The following is a 19,895-nucleotide window of genomic DNA, read 5'->3' as shown; positions in this document are numbered from 1 at the left end:
GCTCCACTTCCGATGCACTTCCTGCTAATGTGCCTGGGAAAGCAGTGGAAGATGGAGCCTGGGCCCCTGTCACCCACGTGGGAGACCCAGATGGAGTTCCAGGCTCCTGGCTTCAGCCTGGCCCAGCCTCGGCCATTGCAGTCATTTGGGGAGTGAACTGGCAGATGGAAGATGTCTCCCTCTCCCCTCCTAACTCCCTTTCAAATGAACAGGTAACAGAATCCTGGCCTCTCAGTGCACAGGGAAGGAAGGCCAGGCAGCGCCCGAGTGGACCGAGGCCAGCCCAAGCCTGTGTGTCCAAATGGGGAGGGCCAGCAGACAGATCTGTCTCTCTCTCTCTTTCTCTGCTTCTCAAGTAAGTCAATAAAAAAGTTTTAAAAAGTAAAAGGATGTTACAATATCACACAAAAATGAACCAAAAGAAAGCTAGTGAGACTGCTCGTGTCAGTGCGAACCAGAGCCAACCTCCACGGAACTGCCTGGCTCTAGCAACAAGGAGGGCCGCAGCCCGGACACGCACAGGACGGACGCTCACGTGTGCAGGGAGCACAGGGAAGGCACCAAGAGGAAAGCTCCAGAGGTGTTCCAGAAGCAGCTCACTGGCATCTGGTGACGCCGCGGCGCTGACTGGGAGGCTGCCGTCACCAGGCGGGACAAAGCCACCGGGCTCGCAGGACACATACAAGCAGGCGCCCTGATGAAGGTCCCGCTACCAGGCAGCCATGACACAGGAGACTCGGAACTACAGACGCTGCGGGGAAAGGGAAAGGAGGAGAGACCCCTCCCAGGGGTGCGCGGGGCAGAAGAGGCAGAGGCAGAGGCAACAGCCTTCTCTAAGCAACTGGAAACGGGAAAGACCGGGTGGGCGTTTGGCCTAGCGGTTAAACCACCATGGTCACTCCACATCAGCGCTTGGGATGGAGTCCAGCTCCACTCCAGGGAGCGCACCCGGGAGGCAGCTGTGATGTGAGCTCTGGCTCCAGGTGGGGGACGCGCACAGAGTTCCTGGCTCCTGGCTTCAGCCCCAGGGAAGTGGACCAGGCGACTGCAGCTCCACCTGTCACACAGAAAAAGGCAGGCGCTGGCTGCTGCAGCTGTGCAGCCCATTCTGGCCCTGCTAGGGCACCTGGGAAAGCAGCAGGAGCCGGCCCAGATACGTGGGGCCCTGCCACCATGCAGGAGACCTTGGCTGGAGGTCCAGGCTCCTGGCTTCAGCCGGGCCCAGGCCTGGCCATTGTGGCCGTTTGGAGAGTGAGCCAGCAGACGGAGGCTCTCTCTATCCTTCTCGCTTTGTGACTTTTCCTTTCAGATACGTAACTATTTTTCTTTAAAGGTTTTTAAAGTTTGATCAGACCTACCAGTGCAGCCGTGTGTACCTGCCACTCCGTTTTTGAGAACTGACTGACAAGGGGAGACCTAGACCCACGCCCGCTCCATGGGCTTCTGTAAGGAAACCACCAGGCCAGCTCCACTCAGCAGGGCAGGAGCAGCGTCAGGATCTGGACTGGAAGTTAAAGCCCAAAAGATGGCGCAGCCTGGGGAACCTCTGCGAGTGGTGACCCAGCATCCCTGGCCCAAGCCCAGTGCCACGGCTGCGGGTGCCACCCTGTGGTGAGGGGGCTTCCCCGGATGATGCACAGAGTACATGGCAGATGTCAATTAAGTGACAGCAGGAGAAATTTTTAGTAAAACCCAGGCACCCAGGAGAGAAACTTAAAATCAAAATAAGAGAAAATTGGGGCCAGTGCTGTGGCCTACTGAGTAAAGCCACCGCCTGCAGTGCCGGCATCCCATATGGGCACCGGTTTGAGTTCTGGCTGCTCTACTTCTGATCCAGCTCTCTGCTATGGCCTGGGAAAGCAGTAGAAGATGGCCCAAGTGCTTGGGACCTTGCACCTGCGTGGGAGACCCAGAGGAAGCTCCTGGCTCCCGGCTTTGGATCAGTGCAGATACGGCCATTGTAGACATTTGGGGAGTGAACCAGCAGGTGGAAGACCTCTCTCTCTCTCTCTCTCTCTCTCTCTCTCTGTAACTCTGACTTTCAAATAAATACATTAAAAAAAAGTTGTGAAAAAATTTAATATTTAAAAAGTTCTACAACAAAAAGTTAACATTCTTTAGAAAGTGAACTTCATGTACAAAACATTATTATAAATTTATTTTAGCATGAGATAAAAGCAAAACATGGTATTTTGTGACACATCAATAACCGACCCATTTATTTTATGCTCTGCTGATGTGAAACTTCTCTGAAGCATGAAAAACACCAGAACAGAGAAGATGGGCAGAAACGTCCAGGCAGTGACGGGAGCTGGCAGCGGTCCCGAGGGACGACCGGCACGCAGGCGCCTCCACGGGAGGCGGTGCTCCCCGCAGACAGCACGCGTCTGATGGTTACAAAGGACACGTCGCCGGGACCTCTGCCTCAAGTCCCGCAGCCTGGGAACAGGCTTCCCACCAGGAAGCAACTCTGGGTTCTGGCTTGAGAAACGCTATGGCTTCAGGCTTACTGAAGGCAACAGCATATTTCTTTTGTTTCCATAGCGCCCGTCCTCAGCTTCCTCTTTAAACAAAGGCCAACCCTGGTAGTGTGACGTGTCTGGCCGGCTGCAGGCAGGATGGGCGGACCTCGTGGTGGTTTCTTTACAGAATCGGGATGAGCTTTAGAGCGGCAGTGACAAGTTGGTAGTCTTCTGGCGTGCATCAGGAAATAGCGCAAAGGTCGCACACCTCTTCCAGGGAAGCCCGGCCTCGTCGGGGGCTGGCCTGCAGGCCTAGGTGGTTTCCAGGGATGGTGAGTGGCAGCTGCCGTGAGGCCATGTCCCGACAGGTGGTGCTCCATGAACGCCACTGCTGGGACCCGGGTCAAACATCAGCTGAGAGCTTCTTCCTCTCTTCAAACTGCTTGTCCACTGCCAGCGACAGCGCCTGCAGGAAGCCCTCTATGGTGACGGTGGGGGCCTGCAAGAGCACACAGCCATCACCCTGGCAGGGCCTCTGGCAGCAGACACACCAGGGGCTCAGCAGGGCACAAACGTGACGCATTCTTTACGTCACAAAAGGCAAACAAGGTGACCCGAGGGCTCCCTTGCTCCTGCAGGCAGGGAGCACAGAGCAGGGAGCACAGAGCAGGGAGCACGGAGCAGGGAGCACAGAGCAGGGAGACGCTGCTGGGAACAGACTCGGGACCTCTCGGTCTGCCTGCCTGGAGCCCTCGGTCTACGCGGCTCCAAGGACATTGCTGTCACCACGTCCCTGCACCCTCGCTGCATTAAACAGCTTCCACTCACAGGCCCCAGCCACCCACCTCACCTCAGCTCTGAGCACCACCCCCAGCAAACAGGCTGCTATGACCAGACAGAGCCAATGACTCTGACTGGGAAGGAACTATTACGAGACACGTGTTCTCACCAGACGTCAGCTTCTCTGCCTGCCACCCTCTCAGAACACCCCCCGACCAGCTTCTGGGGACCATCAGGGAGGGGGCCCAGCACGGGCAGGAGAGGCCGTGGCCCCAGGTCGCTGTGTGAGCCAAGCCCAGAGCTGGGGACGGGAATACGCCGAAGCTGGATGGAGGTAGGCATGTGTGTGAGCAGACACACGGCCCGACCCCCCCTTCCCAAGAAGCTCAAGACAGCCATCACCAGTTCTGCCCAGGCACTGAGCTAAAGCAAGGCAGACCCTAAGGCTGCCAAGTGGAATTCCCAGGAGGCCAAGACCTGTGGACAAGGAGGGTGAGGGTGGGACCCGAGCGCCCGACTCACCTGCACGTACAGCGCGTGAGCCAGGAAAGGGAGCTTCCTCAGGACCCGGCCGCTGAGGCCCTCGCTCTTCCTGTGTGGAGCAGCCGAGTGCAGGATGTCAGTTTCAGGCAACACCTCCTTCGTTCCAGGGCCAAACCTGAGGCCGGGGGGCTCAAGGCGGCCCAGGCCCACCCTCGGCCCCCGGGCTCTCTCCCCTTGCAGCCCCTGGCTGGTTTCCTCCTCCGTGTCCTTTCTGACTTGTGACCTTTGAGTGGGCTGGCTTCCCGTTCTCAGCTTCTGCTCTAGGCGGGGCAGTAGCCCTGGGACCCCAAAGCAAGCACCACCCAGGCCCACGTCTGTGTTCCACTGCGTGGCGCCCCCCTTTGTGCTCAGGGAATGGAGCACCTGCCAGGGGCCCCAGGCGTACAGCCAGGCGCCCTGGACACGCACGGTCAGCCGAGGCCCCAGATGACAGGCACAGCTCTGACCCTGACTCGCTTCCTGCTAACGCCGCCCAGGGAGGCAGTGGTGAGGGCTCGAGTGCCAGCACTCCTGCCGCCTGTGTAGGAGGCCTGGACTTGTTCCTGGCTCTTTTCTCCCCAGCCCTGGCCCTGTGAGATGGGAGCTCTCTCTCCAGAGCAGAAAAAGGAAAATTCACTTCGCTCTTCACGTTTCTCTTCATTCAAGAACTCCTCGTGGCTTCAGGTAAGTCCAAGGCTCTGCCACACTGGCCCCTCACTCCCGACTGCCGTGTGTGGGGAGGCCCTAACCACAGGGCTCTGGCAGTGCTCCCAACACAACCCCAGACCCCGACTAGCTGCTCCTCGAGGCTCTGCTTGCCCGCGAACACCAAGGCCACTTCTCGTCTCTCGCTGTCAGCGGGAGGCACCAGCACGCATGCCTGTGGTTCTTACTGCGCCTGCGTCTCCTGTCCTTAGGGAGGCAGGGCTGCTCTCAGGCACAAAAAGGCACACGTGTGAGCACACGCGTCACCTCTGTGCTTGGAGAGCTCACACCACAGCCCTCGCTGTCCTCGCTCACTAGGATCCCCGCATTTCCCAGGTCACAAACGAGGCTGGTGTGCACCTTGAAATTTCACTCAAAAGGAGGCTGAGTTTTGACACGTTGTTTTCAATGAAGCCGATCATCTCCAGCTCACGCAGGGTCAGCAGCTGCTGGCGCGGGTATATGATCTGACACTGGGGAGACACGGTGTGGGCAGTTAGGACAGAGTGCAGGCACCCTCAGCAAAGGGACAGACAGCACACACAGGCTGAGCGCAAACCAGCTCACATCACAGAACAGACACCAGCGAGCTTTGCCCTCACACGCCCCTCCCCAGCACAGCTGACCAACGGGGCGAGTCCGGCACCAGCACCCACAGATGGGACGCTGGGCCCGCACTCCGAACTCCTCTCCAAGAGCAATCCTAGTTTGTTTTTCAAGATTGTTTACTTATTTTAAATTTTTTTGAAAGGCAAAGAGACAGAGAAAGAGAGCACTCTTCTATCCTTTGTTCATCCCCCCAAACACCCACAATAGCTGGAGCAGGGAGCACAGAATCACTCGGGTCTCCCACACGGACCCATGCACTGAGCCATCACTGCTGCCTCCCAGGGTGTGCACGGAGGACGCTGGACTGGAAGCAGAGGTGGGACTCGAACCCAGGGACTCCAATCCGGGATGCAGGTGTCCCAAGCAGTGACTGAACCACTGTGCCTAACGCCTGCCCGTTTGTTCTTGATGAGATTTCTGGCATAAAGACACGGGCAGCGTCTGACTGACAAGAAGCTGGTCCCTGAAGTTCACCCGTCAGCAGCTGTCTGAAGTCAAGTAGCTCGCAGGACTGCAGGCCGGCACACGGACCGCGACCCAGACTGAGGCTGGCACGGGCCGACTCAGGAGCCAGGGGCCAGGAGACACCCTGGCACACTGCACACTGGAGGTGTGCTGAGGGCTGTGAGTACACTCAGCAGCAAGGCCTGTGTTGGGTGTGCCCCGCGATCCTGCGTGACTGACTGGCACTCCCCCAGGACCACTCGTCTCCAAGCCAGCACACACAAAGCAGCCTGGACAACAGCCATGGCAGGGTAGAGGCCTGCCTACCACCCATAGCCTTCAGGACTGGCCACATACCCACTTCCACTTCTGAATTCCCCATTTTGTGTAAGTGGTCTGAACTAGGATTCCAGCCCTGCCTGCACTCTGGGCTCCCTGGCAGCAGGAGCCTCCGTCACCCCTCCTGAGGTCGCTGGCTGCTCAGGTAGGAGTTCCTCCTGCCACCCACAGAGCCACCTAGGGATGGGCAAGCCCGCCTGGCGCTCACCCACACAAGAGCGCAGTGGGGCCACCACAGTGAGGCTGTGCTGATCTGATGATGTCGAGGTGGGCTGCAGAGTGGGGACAGCTCCACCCTACTAGCACAGCAGCTACTGTGTACCCTCGCTGCTGGCTGGCTTGGTCACCACCCGAGTTCTCTCAAGGTTCAACGTCTGGGGGCGCTGGTCTGTCTGCAGCCAGAGGAGGTGGGACCCGGCTACATGGGGCCCCATGGGACTGACGTGGGCCCTGTCGGTTGCTCACGGCACGGTGAAGAATAGGATTGTTCCACGTGAGCACAGTAGAACACTTCAGTCAGATGACAGCCCCGGGCTCCGATCTTCAGCTAGACGACAACAGCCAGAACCTGCACTGTGCCTTTCCCATGAACCACGGCCATTGCTGTGGCCAGTTACAACGACCCTCTGTAGGCAGAGTGAGCCCCACAGGTCAGACCCTGGGTCAGACTGCAGTCTCGTGAGCTTGGCCCACCACCGTCTCCTCCTTCACGCAGGGAGACCTGGCCAGAATGGAAGGTCATTTCCAAGGTGTGGCCAGTCTAGAACAGCAGACGACATGTCCACAGTCCACTCACCCACCTCCTGCACATCGGTGTCTCAAATAAGGAGGTCACCCTACTTGGCCAGTGGCCCTCATGCCCACTCTTAGACCAGGCTGCCTTTCTGACCAAGACTACGGTTAATGCCTGTGTCCTACAACAGGACCAGCTCATTTCAAGTCACGCCAACTCATGAGGGTGATAAAGAGTAACGCAGTACCTTCATGAGTTCTTCCAAGCAAGAGAGGTAGATTTTAAAGATGGCTGCTGCCGAGGGGGGCCCGATGTACTGCTTGAGATCAGCTCTGTCCACGAAGGCCACGTCAATCTTCTCAGTGATGTTGGAAGTGGTCAGGATCACCACATTGGAATGCCTGTCGTGACCGGGAAGCAAGGCCCACAGTCGGCTTGTGACTCAGTGGCTCAATGGTGTCCAACCCCATCTGACGAGCGCAAGCAGCAGGAGGCACCAATCAGCCGTCTGTGGCCTGCAGGGCCTTGCCACCACCTGCTGAGCTGACTCCTGTCCACCCCAGCGCCCACCGGACACTCCGGGCTGCAGCACAACCACGCCACGCAGCCCTCGCAGGGCCCTTGCTCAGGCCGCTCCTCTGCTTTCTCAAAAGCTCTGCTTGACCCCAGCTGGACTCATTCCCTCACTCCTGTGAACTGTCCCTGGGCACCTTCGCTACCCCTTGCCTTGCCACAGCCACGCAACTAAAACCCATACAGCTCATGCCGCTCTCCTGTAAGTGGTGGAGCTGAGTTATCTGTCCCACTTGGCGTCTGCTTTCCTCTCCAGTTTCTGAACACCACAGAAACAGCCACTGGTGTTTGGCCTGTTTGCCGATGTCCCCAGAGCAGGCAGCAGCTGCTCCTTGCCTGGGTGCAGAGGGTGTGGCTGCGCTGCCCGTCTGGGCCTGTGGTGGACCTGCAGTTCCCTGCCCGAGAAGCACCTTGGACGGTCGGCTTCACTTAAACTCTGGCAAAGGCTGGGGCCCCCTTGTAAAGCAGGAGTGAGCCAAACAAAGGTGGTGGGAACACATGGGCCCAGGCATCCAGCCAGTGGTGTGCAGGCCAGGTGAGGGGCGGGGCAGGAGGGAGGTGCCGAGCCAGGCACAAAGCTGGGAACCATGACCCAGGGGCGGGGGAGGGGGGGTGCAGAATCACCCGGAGGCCCTGACCCAGGAGCTGGAACTAACAAGAGGTAAAGGCGGCAGGCACATCTCCCTGTTCCTTGCTGAACCCACACCTCACGTGTGATGAGGAAGGTAGGTAGCCCCATCTTCTGACGTGACAGTGCGGTCCCTGCAGCTGACAGCCCCACCAGGAGGGGCCTCCAGGCCGGGAGCATGTCTGGGACCCAGCCACACCACAGTGAGCAGCACTGGCAAAGGGTAGAAAGAGGCCAGGGCAGAACAGAGGCGGCAGGGTGAGGTCACCAGGGGTCAAATGCTGTGCAACGTCCCAGGAAACCAAACTGAGCACTCAGGTGAAGGAGGGGACTGGGGCAGGGACGGAGCCAGGTAAGAGCGAGCTGGAGGGCAGGCGGGGAGGGAAGGAGCTGAGACCAGGAAGCCATTTCCGTTCCTACCAGGCTGGCCTGGGGCAGGCTGGGCGGGAAGCTAGAGGCAGGCAAGGCTTTCTCCCTCCCTGGGCCCCAGCCCTCCTGCTGGTCTGCAGAGCGCTCTGTAGCACAGCTCAGTCTCTCACTGCACACCCTGCAAGCTGGTGAACACGTGGCTCCCCAGGCACTCAGCACCTCGGAGTCCTGATCAGCAAAGGGGTGGCTGAGGCACTGCTGGGAACCGGTGAGTCTGATCCGCGTGTCACTTCCTGTGAGCAGTCACCTTTGACTGACAGACGGCAGGCCCTGGACTCACAAGGCTGGACTAGGGGAGCACTCTGCTGGGCAAGCAGGTGACAACCCTGCACCCATGCAAGCGCCTCAGACGCTCACGGCACCGGCGCTGGCACCCATGCCCGGCTGCAGCAATGCTTCACTCTTCGTTTTCTGCCCAAGTCGCACTCTTTTAATAAATTAAAAAACACTTGATTTTTAAAGCTTCATTTACTGTATACTGTCTCCAGTGTGGAAACAGGTAAGAGTCGACACTCGGCGCCAAACGCACTTTTAGTTAAAAGAGCTGGGTGGTAAGACCCAGGCTTATGCAATTACCACGTGTCGTCCATCACCCATGCAAAGGCCCCAACGTCAGGGAGTTACCTTTTAATCTGGTCAATCTGGGTCAAGACGGCGTTGACCACGCGGATGGCGTCCGAGGGCTCGGTGCCTGCCCTGCAGGCACTGCGGGCGGCCGTGAGACTCTCCACCTGCGGCACGAGCCACGGGTCAGAAGGGACAGCATCAAGCCCTGCCCGTGCAGGAGTGCAATCACACCTGGACACCTGCTGCAGGAGCTCAGCCAGGGTGGCCGGGGAGGAGAACCGGACACGGGGCCCCGGCAGTGGCCGGGCGGGCGCAGGGGAAGCCTGCGCGCTGGGCGATTCAGCCTGGCACTTCCTGCACGTCTGCAACACCCACCTCATCAATCAGCACAAACACCAGCGCTTCTTTGTCATCAATCAAATCTTGAATCTTCTGGAACATCCTGGTTACCAGCTTGCCGCTCTGGAATCGAAACGTCAGCTCACGATGAACACACACACGAGCACACGGGCACTCCATGCCCTGTCCCCCAAGCCCACCGTCTCCTGATGGCCCCTCAGAAAACACTCCAGATCTGAGGAGCCAGGTCAGCACAGTGGAGGTCAACTTGAACTTTCCCTCTCGGCTTCGTCAGCCAGCACCGGGATCTGAGCCTGCACCTGCTCTGGGCCTGCCCTCCTCACACTGTCCTCAAAGACCAGGAACAGGACGAAGCATGGGTGCAGACGGGCTGAGTGCAGTCCCCAGGGCGCTCCCTGTCCCCACTGAGCCTGTGTGCGTGCACTGTGGGACACACAGACACCAGGTCCTGGGCAGGACCCTTCAGAGGCGAGGGGCAGCATGTGACTCCCTGCCCCACCCCTCAGCTCACAGACAGCCTCCACGCACAGCAGCACGGAGGTGTGTCGGCAGGGGCACAGCCCGTGGTGAATGCTGGCTCCGTTCCCCGCTAAGGGTGTGCAGTGTCCTGCCGGCCCTGCTGGAGGTGAGGGACGTGACTAAGGGAGGCTGCGCTCAGGCTCAGCCCGTTCCAAGTCCCACTGCATTCTGGAACCCTTTGTTAGCCCTCATCTTCCTCCCTACAGCTTCCCCGTTGGCCTAACGCACACCACATCTATCCTATCTGCCTGATACAGTCACGCTGCTTTCAACCAGAGAGCTGGCAACTGAGCTGATCGGAATGAATATTTAATACTTACTTCAGAAAACCACTTGGAAAACAGACTGTGGCTGTTTATTTCAATTAATTGACCATACCGGTACCTAGATAACAAAAATGAGCCAAGAAAATTACTTTACAAATCACTGCTGTGCGCCTCTAGGGGCAGCCACCCACGAAGGGAGGCACCCAGCCCACTACGTATCCACAACTACGCAAATCCAACAGGGTGCGAATAATAGGTCTGGATCACAGCAAAGTAAGCTTTCCATAGCCTTACATGAATTAAAGAGTAAAACCTCCATTTTAATCTACTTATAATTTATAGTCTTAGGTTTAAAAATCATTAGCAATACTAACACAGCAAGCAAACCAAGACAAGAATCGCGTCCATGGACAAGAGCATGTGGTTCATCTTCTTGCACAGACCTGAGCCCCGGGAAGCTCGGTCAGGAACCAGCGTGCCCTGCTCCCCGCCCACAAGCAGGCAGCGGGCGGCTCTGACGTGCTCACCTCAGACCAAACTCAAACAGCAAACAGAGGGGCAAGAGAAAGGCCGACTCCAAGCGCTCCTTACGTTGTCCCCCAAACCAAACGTCTGCAGAGAAACAGGACTTCCGAGGTGTCACTGGCATTCCATTTAAAAACTATCTTTGGCCATCTTTAACACAGCTGTCAAGACAAGGGCCGGGCTACCAAACATGAAGCACTGAAACCCAGCACGCGCCCTGTGTGGAAATGCCAACACGACACGTTCCAGAAGAAGGAGACAGACACACAGAAGCACGTCTCTCAGGACTTCTAACTCCACTGGAACAGTAGATACCAGAGCTGCCCTGTGACCAAACATAGAGAAAATAGACAAAGGCCAATGAAACAGCTCCCGGTGAGGCTGCTGGACAGCGGTGACCATGCGACAGGAGAAGTGAGCTGCGGCCTGCGGCTGTCCTGGCTGCCTGCCTGTAGGCACCGTCCAGGCACAGCATGTGGTCTCAGGAGGCGACAGAGGTCAGAGGTCAGGGAGCCCGGGTGGCTGGAGACAGCAGAGGGGAAGGGGACATGAGGTAAACACCTAGCAACGTGCAGAACCCTGAGGCATGTGCTCTGTGAGGCTGGGTCCCGAGTGAGTGGAGCCCTGGAGCTCACAGCAGCTGAGGAGAGCTCAGCTCCAGCGTCACCGTGCAGGGCACGGTGGATCACTCCAGGCACCCAGCAGAGACGACACTAAACCCAGACCCTTCACTAACAAAGCTTAAAACCAACCTCAGGAAGCTCACACCACATGACAAGAGCTGAAATCCAACCATCTGAGGAAGACAACAACATCTCGATACTCCAAATCTCAATGTGTAGCGTTCAAAGATTACTTGACATACCAAAAAGCAGAAATGTGTCACTCATCACCAGAGGAACCAGACAACTGTCAGGCTCAGATATGCTAACGACATGCAATCAGTAGACAAGAACATCATGGCAGCTGTTACAAAAGAATTCAAGACATAACAAAAGCACAATGAGAGAGAACAACAACACACTATTAGAAATAAAAATTTCACTGAGCAGATTTTAAAAAGCAGATTGGATGCTGTAGAAATGAATGAAATTGAAGTTGTAGGACTGGCCCTGTGGCGCAGCAGGTTAAGCTGCCATCTGCAGTGCTGGTATCTCTACTGGTGTTGGTTCGAGTCCCGGATGCTCTACTTCTGATCTAGCTCCCTGCTTAATGGCCTGGGAAAGCAGTGGAGGATGGTCCAAGTGCTTGGGCCCCTGCACCTATGTGGGAGACCCGGAAGAAGCTCCTGCTTGCTGGCTTCAGCCTGGCCCAACCCTTGGTTGTTGTGGCCATGTGGGGAGTGAACCAGCAGATGGAAGAGCTCTCTCTGTCTCCCTTTCTTTCTTCCTCTCTAACTCTGACTTTCAAATAAATAAATCAACCTTAAAAAAAAAAAAAAAAGTGAAGCTGTAGCAACAGACGCTGTTCAAAATGAAGCACAGGTTATTTTTTAAGAAACATAAAATGGGAAAGTACATTACTTGGCTGGTGGGACAATACCAAGAAGTCTAATGTGAAGATAAACAGATTCTCAAATAAAAGGGAAGAATGAGGAGATTAACTGTAGGAACAACGACCAAATATTTTCCAATTGTGATCCATCCAATTGTGATGAAAACCATTAACCCCCAACAGCCAGAACTCAAAAGAGAAACAAACAAACCCACAACGGAAGCCCTGGACACTCCTCACTTTCCGAGGGTAGGTGGACAGGAAGCCAGCGGGGACACCACGCACCCTGACCAGACGTTGGCACAACACCATCCCGCACGTGCAGAACACCCACTCTTCTCGCCCTGGGATGTCCACCAGACCAGGCTACACGTGGCAATAAATTCAAACACGTCTCAATAAACTGAACCCGAAACTGGAGACGATGCTAAGCACAGAGCAACTGACTGATCTGCATGAAAGGAGAGGAACCTGTCATTCACATAAAACAATTATCAAGCAAACCAGCTTCCTATGCCACAAATCCCATTCCCGCTGCTCCTCTCTCGCCTGCCCACACGTTACCTGCTTGACAGTCTAATGGTCAGTTTCTGGGCCAACGCTTTGCACAGCGATGTTTTCCCAGTTCCCGGAGGACCTGTAACAAGATCCAAGAAAACACAGTTTTAAGTCAGAGATGTGACAAATTTCTCCAGATGGTATTTGCGTTATCTGCACCACTAACGCTGTCCCTACAAACAGTGCTGGATGCCTCTGGAGAAGTCTTTCAGCAACCTGAATGCACGGAACACACTTTAAGTCCTCTCCTCTTCTAAGCAACCCGGGCTCCCCCGTGTGTGCTCTGGCCGCAGCCTCCACCTCCTACCCCACCCAGCACACTGCCCCTGGCCACAGCCCCACACAGCACCTTCTGGTCGAGGTCTAGTGTGATACCTGTCCCCACCCCCACACTTCCTCTGTGAAATCTACTACTCGAGGCCCCCTGCAAAGGTCCACACACCTCTCCTGAGAGAGAGACAGAGGCGCCACCCTCATCGGGGCCTCCGCAGGAACCGGGAGCCGCAGCAGTGCCATCTCTCACTGCATCCCACGCTGAACCAGAGGAGTGGCACAGCGAGGGCTCCTCTGGCACACGTCCCTGCCCTGTGTATCCTGCATAAGGACAAGGCCTGCAGAACTGGGGTGACTTCTAGGGACAATGACTGCCATCTGGCTGAAAACGAAGACAGGTTCAACCCTGATTTTCTCCAAGTACTTTCAGCGATTGGAGAAGAAATACGTAATCCATTCTAAACGGGAAATTATTCTAAAAATTCATTTATGAGGGCCCAGCGCTGTTGCATAGCAGGTAAAGCTGCCACTTCTGTCGTCGGCATCCCACACGGGCACTGGTTTGTGTCCTGGCTGCCCTGCTTCCGATCCAGCTCCTAGTGGCCTGGGAAAAGCAGTGGAAGATGGTCCAAGGGTTTGGGTTCCTGCCACGCACGTGAGATCCATGTGAAACTCCTGGTTCCCAGCTTCAGCCTGGCCCAGCCCTTGCTATTGTGGCCATTTGGGAAGTGAACCAGTGGATGGAAGATCCCTCTCTTTCTCCCTCTCCCTGTAGCTCTTTCAAAATACATAAATCTTAAAATAAATGTTTTAAAAGACGACATATGAAATAAGGATACTCCAGGGGCTGGTGCTGTGGTGCAGTAGGTTAATCCTGTCCGTGGTGCTGGCATCCCACATGGGCGCTGGTTCTAGTCCCAACTGCCCCTCTTCCGATCCAGCTCTCTGCTATGGCCTGGGAAGGCAGTGGAGGATGGTCTAAGTGTTTGGGCCCCTGCACCCACATGGGAGACCGGGAAGAAGCACCTGGCTCCTGGCTTCGGCACAGCTCCCGCCATTGCGGCCTCTTGGGGAGTGAACCATCGGATGGAAGACCTCTCTCTCTCTCTCTCTCTCTCTCTCTCTCTCTCCCTCTCCCTCTCCCTCTCCCTCTCTCTCTCCCTCTGCTTCTCCTCTCTCTGTGTAACTCTTTCAAATAAATAAATAAATCTTAAAAAAAAAAAAAAAATAGAACTCAATCCAGACCCAAGCACTTGAGCATCACCGGCTGCCTCGCAGGGTGCACATCAGAGGAAGCTGGGATTGAGATTTGAACCCAGCCATTGCAGCAGGGGAAGCTGGCGTCCCCACCACTAGGCAACGCCGACCCCAGAACAACGCACTTTACCAATCACAATGGCCACTGACTGTGTACTCCGACACTCTGCGGGGCATCTGCTATCTAAAAAGACACAAACCATTGTTGTTAAGTTTGTGTCCAATAACACCTTTTCTCTTAAAGGTTTCTATCTATTTGAAAGGCAGAGTGACAAAGAAGGAGACTGAGAGATCTTCCACCCACTGGTTTACTCCCCAAATGCTTACAGCAGCCAGGACCGAGCCAGACAGAAACCAGGAGTCAGAAACGCGTTCTAGGGCACCCACGTGGGCGGCAGAGGCCCACCTACTCGGGCTGCGTTAGCAAGAAGCCGGTGGGAGATGGAGTGGCTGGGACCTGAAGCGAGCACTCTGAGATGAGACTTGGGCATCCCAAGCTGGCGGCTCACCCCAGTGTCCACAACCCCTGTCACTCAATCAGACAACCTGAACTGCACAAAGCTGACTTTCTCTAGAGCCTCCACCTCAGTAGGGCAGGCTCTGGATTCCTTTGTTCCCTTGCTATGTAGTGACACTGAGAAAAACCCACCAATATTATCTCCTGAGAAGAGCCAGACAACATTTCTTTAAAAGTATGATTTTGTAATCGACTAGTCATCAGGTGAAGTTCTGAGGATATTACAAATAACTATCAGGCAGTTTCTATCCTAAAGAACTATGAAAAATAGGTAAATAGGTGGAGTTATTCGAAAAGTTTAATAACACAGAAAGTCACAAGACAAGGCTGTGTAGGCTGCCAGTGCCAAGCGTGCAACTGTGGCAAGCTGACGGCTGCAGCCCCCCACAGGAGCCCACCGCAGCTGCTGGCCGAGCCCAGGAGCCCACGTGACAAGGACATGTCGGGTGCGAGTGTGGCAAGCTGATGGCATGGCTGCAGCCCCCCGCAAGAGCCCACCACAGCCACTGGCCGAGCCCAGGAGCCCACGTGACAAGGATGTGTTGGGTGTGAGTGTGGCAGGCTGACGGCACGGCTGCAGTCCCCCACAGGAGCCCACGTGACAAGGATGTGTCAGGTGCAAGTGTGGCAGGCTGACAGCACAGCTGCAGCCCCCCACAGGAGCCCACCACAGCCGCTGGCCGTGCCTAGGAGCCCACGTGCTTTACCGTGCAGCAGCACCACGCGGTTCCAGGTGATGAGGTTGCTGTCCACGTTCTTGTCTGAGAACAGTAAGGTTGTCATCACGTAATCAAGGAGCTGATAGAGGAGAGAAAGCTCAGGTGAGGGGACCTGTGAGGGAGGCAAAGGTTCCCAACAAAGGTACTGGTGGCCCCTCAACCCTTCCCCAATGAAGAGAGGAAGCCAGGGCAGCAAGGCCGCCTGCGGAGGGACCAGCACCTCCACGTGCCTGGTGAACACCTCCAGGCTCTCACTTCTGAAGGCATCTTGAAAAGAGAGGATAAAGCTGGCCAGGACTACTTCAAATAAAGAACAATATGGTCACTTCTATTCAAGACGTCAACCTTACATGACATCACAAGGGGATTTATGAGCTATCGGGCGAGATCCCTCCCCGAGTGGGAGACTATGGGCAGTCTCACGGCACAGTCTCAGACAACAGCAGGGGCTCTGTGCAGCAGCTCGGACGGCCGAGGTGCCGTCTGCCACCACGCCCCAGAGTGTGAAGAGAACGAGGCGTGGGCCTGCTGCTCCTGGCCTGGCCCTGGTCCTCTCCTCCTGCTCCTGTGGGGCTGCCCGAAGCCCAGCCCTCCCAGGAGGAGGGGGACTCCTCAGGCCCATTCTCCTCCCTTTTCCCTCAGGGAGCTCCACACTGGGCCGTCACACAGGACAGACGTCCAGGGATCCCTGAGAGCCTCCGGGCCACGGCGCTCAGAGGTGCAGTGGCGCCACAGGAGCGACCCTTCTCCAAATAAGAGGGTGCTTGGGGAGAACCACGACTCACGTGTGACTTCACTTCCACATCGTACACCAGGCTGTCCCAGAGTCCGTGGAATTCAGCTGCGAGAGAGGAAAACCAAGACGAACTTGAGGAGAGCAGACTTCACCACCGCTCCTGGCGCCTGCCCTGGCTGCTGTCCCCACGCTGCTCTGCGTGCCGTGGGCTGAGGCTCATCAAAGGGACACGTGTGCTTCTCAACTTTTTCTTCAAATCTTAGTTTGTCTTGAAATTAAGGGCACAAAGTACGTGCCAGTCACATCTGACTTCTGGCAAATACATTAAATGAGTAAAAGAATGACTTCCACATCGTGTCATCCTCTGGGGAGCCACGTCTGAACACCAGCACAGATACCACCCCTCTGCCCATGTGGCAGGCCACGTCTAGCTACTGGACGTGGGACATAAAACCTGACGATCAAAGGAACTCCCACAGCTGGACACTGGCAAAATCCACAGACAGGCATCAGGAGAGCTGGGGGCACAGCTGGGCATGAGAAGAGCTTTGGCAGCACCGCCTGTGAGGTGCCTGGCCAAAGAACAATGCAGTCTTACGCCAAAACCCCTACTTTCCTCTTTTGTGAAACCCTTTCGTTTCATGAAAAATAAAACATCTCCTAAAATCCTAGAAAACAAGCAGCCCGGGACTGACTGGGCAAGCCCAGGACATGTGCGACCCCTGCTGGCCCCACGCCGGCCGGCACCTGTACCTGCGGGCAGGACCCAGTGACTGGCTGCAACTATGTTTTCTGTCTCTTCTTCCACGTTTTCACTGCTGGGGCCATCTTCATTCAGCTGGAAGACGTGAAGTGCAACAGTGCACGCGCTCAAATCAATGGGCTGTGAAGAGAGGGAGGAACCACACCGTCCACATAAATTTACAATAGTTCCCTTCCTAATCCCAGCAATACAGAGCTGACACTAAAGTCCACAAAGTAAAGGTGAAGTGTGCAGTAGCTTACATACTTATCTCAGGTGAGATGAGGTTATTTACACGGTTAAGTCTAGCTTTCTTTTCTTTTTTTTTATTTGAGAGGTAGAGTTAGTGAGAGGGAGAGACAGAGAGAAAGGTCCTCCCTCCGCCGGTTCACTCCCCAATAGCCACAACAGCCAGAGCTGTGCCGATCAGAAGCCAGGAGCCAGGAGCAGGAGCCTCTTCTGGTCTCCGCAGGCAGAGGATCAACCCACTGCGCCATGGCGCCAGCCCCTAAATTTAGCTTTTAAAAGTGTTTACTCACTCCTTTCCTGTGCTCCCTTACATACGTCTAAAAAAACACAACTGTTTCTTCATATTCACAGTGTGACACATCACTGTTGAGAAAAATGCGAACAACACAGCATGAGGCTGTGGTGTAGCGGGTAAAGCTGCCGCCTGCAGTGCTGGCATCCCACATGGGCACCAGTTCGAGTCCCGCTGCTCCGCTTCTGATCCAGCTCTCTGCTATGGCCTAGGAAAGCAGTGGAAGATGGCCCAAGTGCTTGGGCCCCTAGACCTTGTGGGAGACCCAAAAGAAGCTCCTGGCTCCTGGTTTTGGAGCTCCACAGCTCCAGCCATTGTGGCCACCTGGGGAGTAAACCAGAGGATGGAGGACCTCTCTCTCTCTGCCTCTTCCTCTCTGTAACTCTGCCTTTCAAATAAATGGATAAATCTTAAACAACAACAACAACAACAAAACAAAAACAAAAACACCACAGGATGAAGACGCCCCCTAACTACACGCTCAGAGACCTAGCATGCACCGGGCTGACGCGCATCTGACCAGCACTCAGTTGGTCAGGTCCCCAGCAGGATCTGGGAAGCCAGCGCACTTCCCGGATCTGTAACTTTTCCCACTTCCCATCACTTCCTACAGCTCAGAGACATTTCACGCTTTTCAATGGCTATATCATATCTGGTGAAAATGCATCAACAGCGTTTAACCAGTATCTGATTGGTGGCAACTGAAATATCTCCAGCTGCTAGCTATCACAGGCAGTACAGAACAAACATCTGTTCCCACAACACTGACAAATTATGTTAGGACACTTCCCACCGGTGAACGTGCAGGCGAGGAGCGAGCGTTGCCACTTGTCAGGACAGCCCAGGACACGCACAGCCGTGCTGGAGCTCCTCCCCTCCCACCCTGCTGACGGGAACAGCGAGGAGGCCCACCTTACACGCCAAGGCTCAGGCCGTGCCTCTTCCAAACCAATGCTTCACCAGACACGCGTGCACAGCTCTAGGGGACGTGTCCTCCCTGTGGACACTTCCGGGGTTGCTCTCACAGTGGTGTTAGAATCGCTCCAGCACAGGCACTCTAACAGGACACCCCAACCCCACAGATGAACCCCGAAGACAGCTGGTGAAGCAGCCCACGTTACTAGGCAAGCCCGTCTCATGCGTGGCCCCCACGGCTCCTCCCGAGCCCCGGCGCTGACGCACACGGAGCACAGTGCGTGCTGGCTGCCAGGCCTGCTAGCGCAGCCCTTCGCTCCGAAGCTCTGTTCTAACCCTTGGTTTAACTTGTCCCCCGCTCCCTGGGAGTCCTGACACCCGGGCCACTTCCCACGCCAGCGTGCAGCAGTGTCCCCTGGCAGGTGGGCCAGCGGGGGCCGAGGTCAGTTACCTGCGGGTCTTTAACCTTCAATTCCGTGTCAACGATGGACACAGACTGCACATTCCTGCTCAGAAAAGGATCATCGAACTCAGTCCACTGGTAGTCCCCGAACACGACGCTGTGTCTGCCGAGCAGCTTCCGGACGCCCAGCTTTATGTCTTCTCTCTTCGCGGTGCTGGGGAAACGAGCGAGGCACACACGGCAGAGCCGCGTCTCAGCTACCCGCCTGCCCCGACCTCGGGCGGCTGGGCGCCCGCAGCCCCCGCAGCCCCGGCCCGCCCGCCGCCGGGCAGCGCGACTCCCGCACGCCGGGGGCGCCGGCCGGGAGTGGGCAGCGCGATTCCCGCACGCCGGGGGCGCCGGCCGGGAGTGGGCAGCGCGATTCCCGCACGCCGGGGGCGCCGGCCGGGAGTGGGCAGCGCGATTCCTGCACGCCGGGGGCGCCGGCCCGGAGTGGGCAGCGCGATTCCCGCACGCCGGGGACGCCGGCCGGGAGTGGGCAGCGCGATTCCCGCACGCCGGGGGCGCCGGCCGGGAGTGGGCAGCGCGGCTCCCGCACGCCGGGGGCGCCGGCCGGGAGTGGGCAGCGCGGCTCCCGCACGCCGGGGGCGCCGGCCGGGAGTGGGCAGCGCGGCTCCCGCACGCCGGGGGCGCCGGCCGGGAGTGGGCAGCGCGATTCCCGCACGCCGGGGGCGCCGGCCCGGAGTGGGCAGCGCGACTCCCGCACGCCGGGGGCGCCGGCCGGGAGTGGGCAGCGCGATTCCCGCACGCCGGGGGCGCCGGCCCGGAGTGGGCAGCGCGGCTCCCGCACGCCGGGGGCGCCGGCCGGGAGTGGGCAGCCCGCCCGTGCGCGGACCCCGCCGGCGCCGCGGCGCCTCCACCGCCCTCGCCTCCCGTCCCCGGCGCCGCGGCGCCTCCACCGCCCTCGCCTCCCGTCCCCGGCGCCGTGCCCACGGAAGCCGCGCTCTGTCCCGCCCACGCGGCCAGCTGTCCCGCCAACCACCGCAGGGCCCGGGAAGCCCGCGACGGCCCCGCCGGCGCCCCGGGCAGGGCGCTCCCGCACACAGGGCCCGCAGGGCCGGCGCCTCACCTGCCGCCGCGCTGGTGCACCTCCACGTGGACCGTGGGCGCTTCGGCCACGCAGGGCAACGCCTGCTTCAGGTCGCCCACGGCCTCGTCCATGGCGCCCCGGCCGCAGCGTGGCCGCCAGCGCCTCAGCCCCTCGGCCCCGCCCGCGCTT

At 57.4% G+C, this 19,895-nt stretch overlaps 1 protein-coding gene across 2 annotated transcripts; it reads right to left on the bottom strand.

Moving 5' to 3' along the window:
- Nucleotides 1-2,134: 2,134 nt before the first annotated feature.
- Nucleotides 2,135-19,872, bottom strand: TRIP13 (thyroid hormone receptor interactor 13). Of its 2 annotated transcripts, none has more exons than XM_062211853.1 (13): nt 19,746-19,872; nt 18,665-18,830; nt 16,769-16,898; nt 16,065-16,120; nt 15,268-15,358; nt 12,520-12,592; nt 9,991-10,054; nt 9,167-9,253; nt 8,849-8,955; nt 6,842-6,995; nt 4,830-4,942; nt 3,765-3,834; nt 2,135-2,928 (listed from the first exon to the last, which is right to left on the bottom strand). In XM_062211853.1, exons 1-13 carry the CDS (start codon nt 19,835-19,837, stop codon nt 2,866-2,868), a joined length of 1,266 nt encoding a protein of 421 aa, XP_062067837.1. In that variant the 5' UTR covers nt 19,838-19,872; the 3' UTR covers nt 2,135-2,865. The 2 variants fall into 2 exon arrangements, with proteins under 2 accessions (XP_062067837.1, XP_062067836.1); XM_062211852.1 differs by having other exon boundaries at nt 2,136-2,961.
- Nucleotides 19,873-19,895: the final 23 nt, after the last annotated feature.

The sequence above is a fragment of the Lepus europaeus genome, chromosome 15, assembly GCF_033115175.1.
Source record: "Lepus europaeus isolate LE1 chromosome 15, mLepTim1.pri, whole genome shotgun sequence".
In the NCBI taxonomy this organism is placed as follows: domain Eukaryota; kingdom Metazoa; phylum Chordata; class Mammalia; order Lagomorpha; family Leporidae; genus Lepus; species Lepus europaeus.
This window is presented reverse-complemented; position numbering and strand designations above follow the sequence as displayed.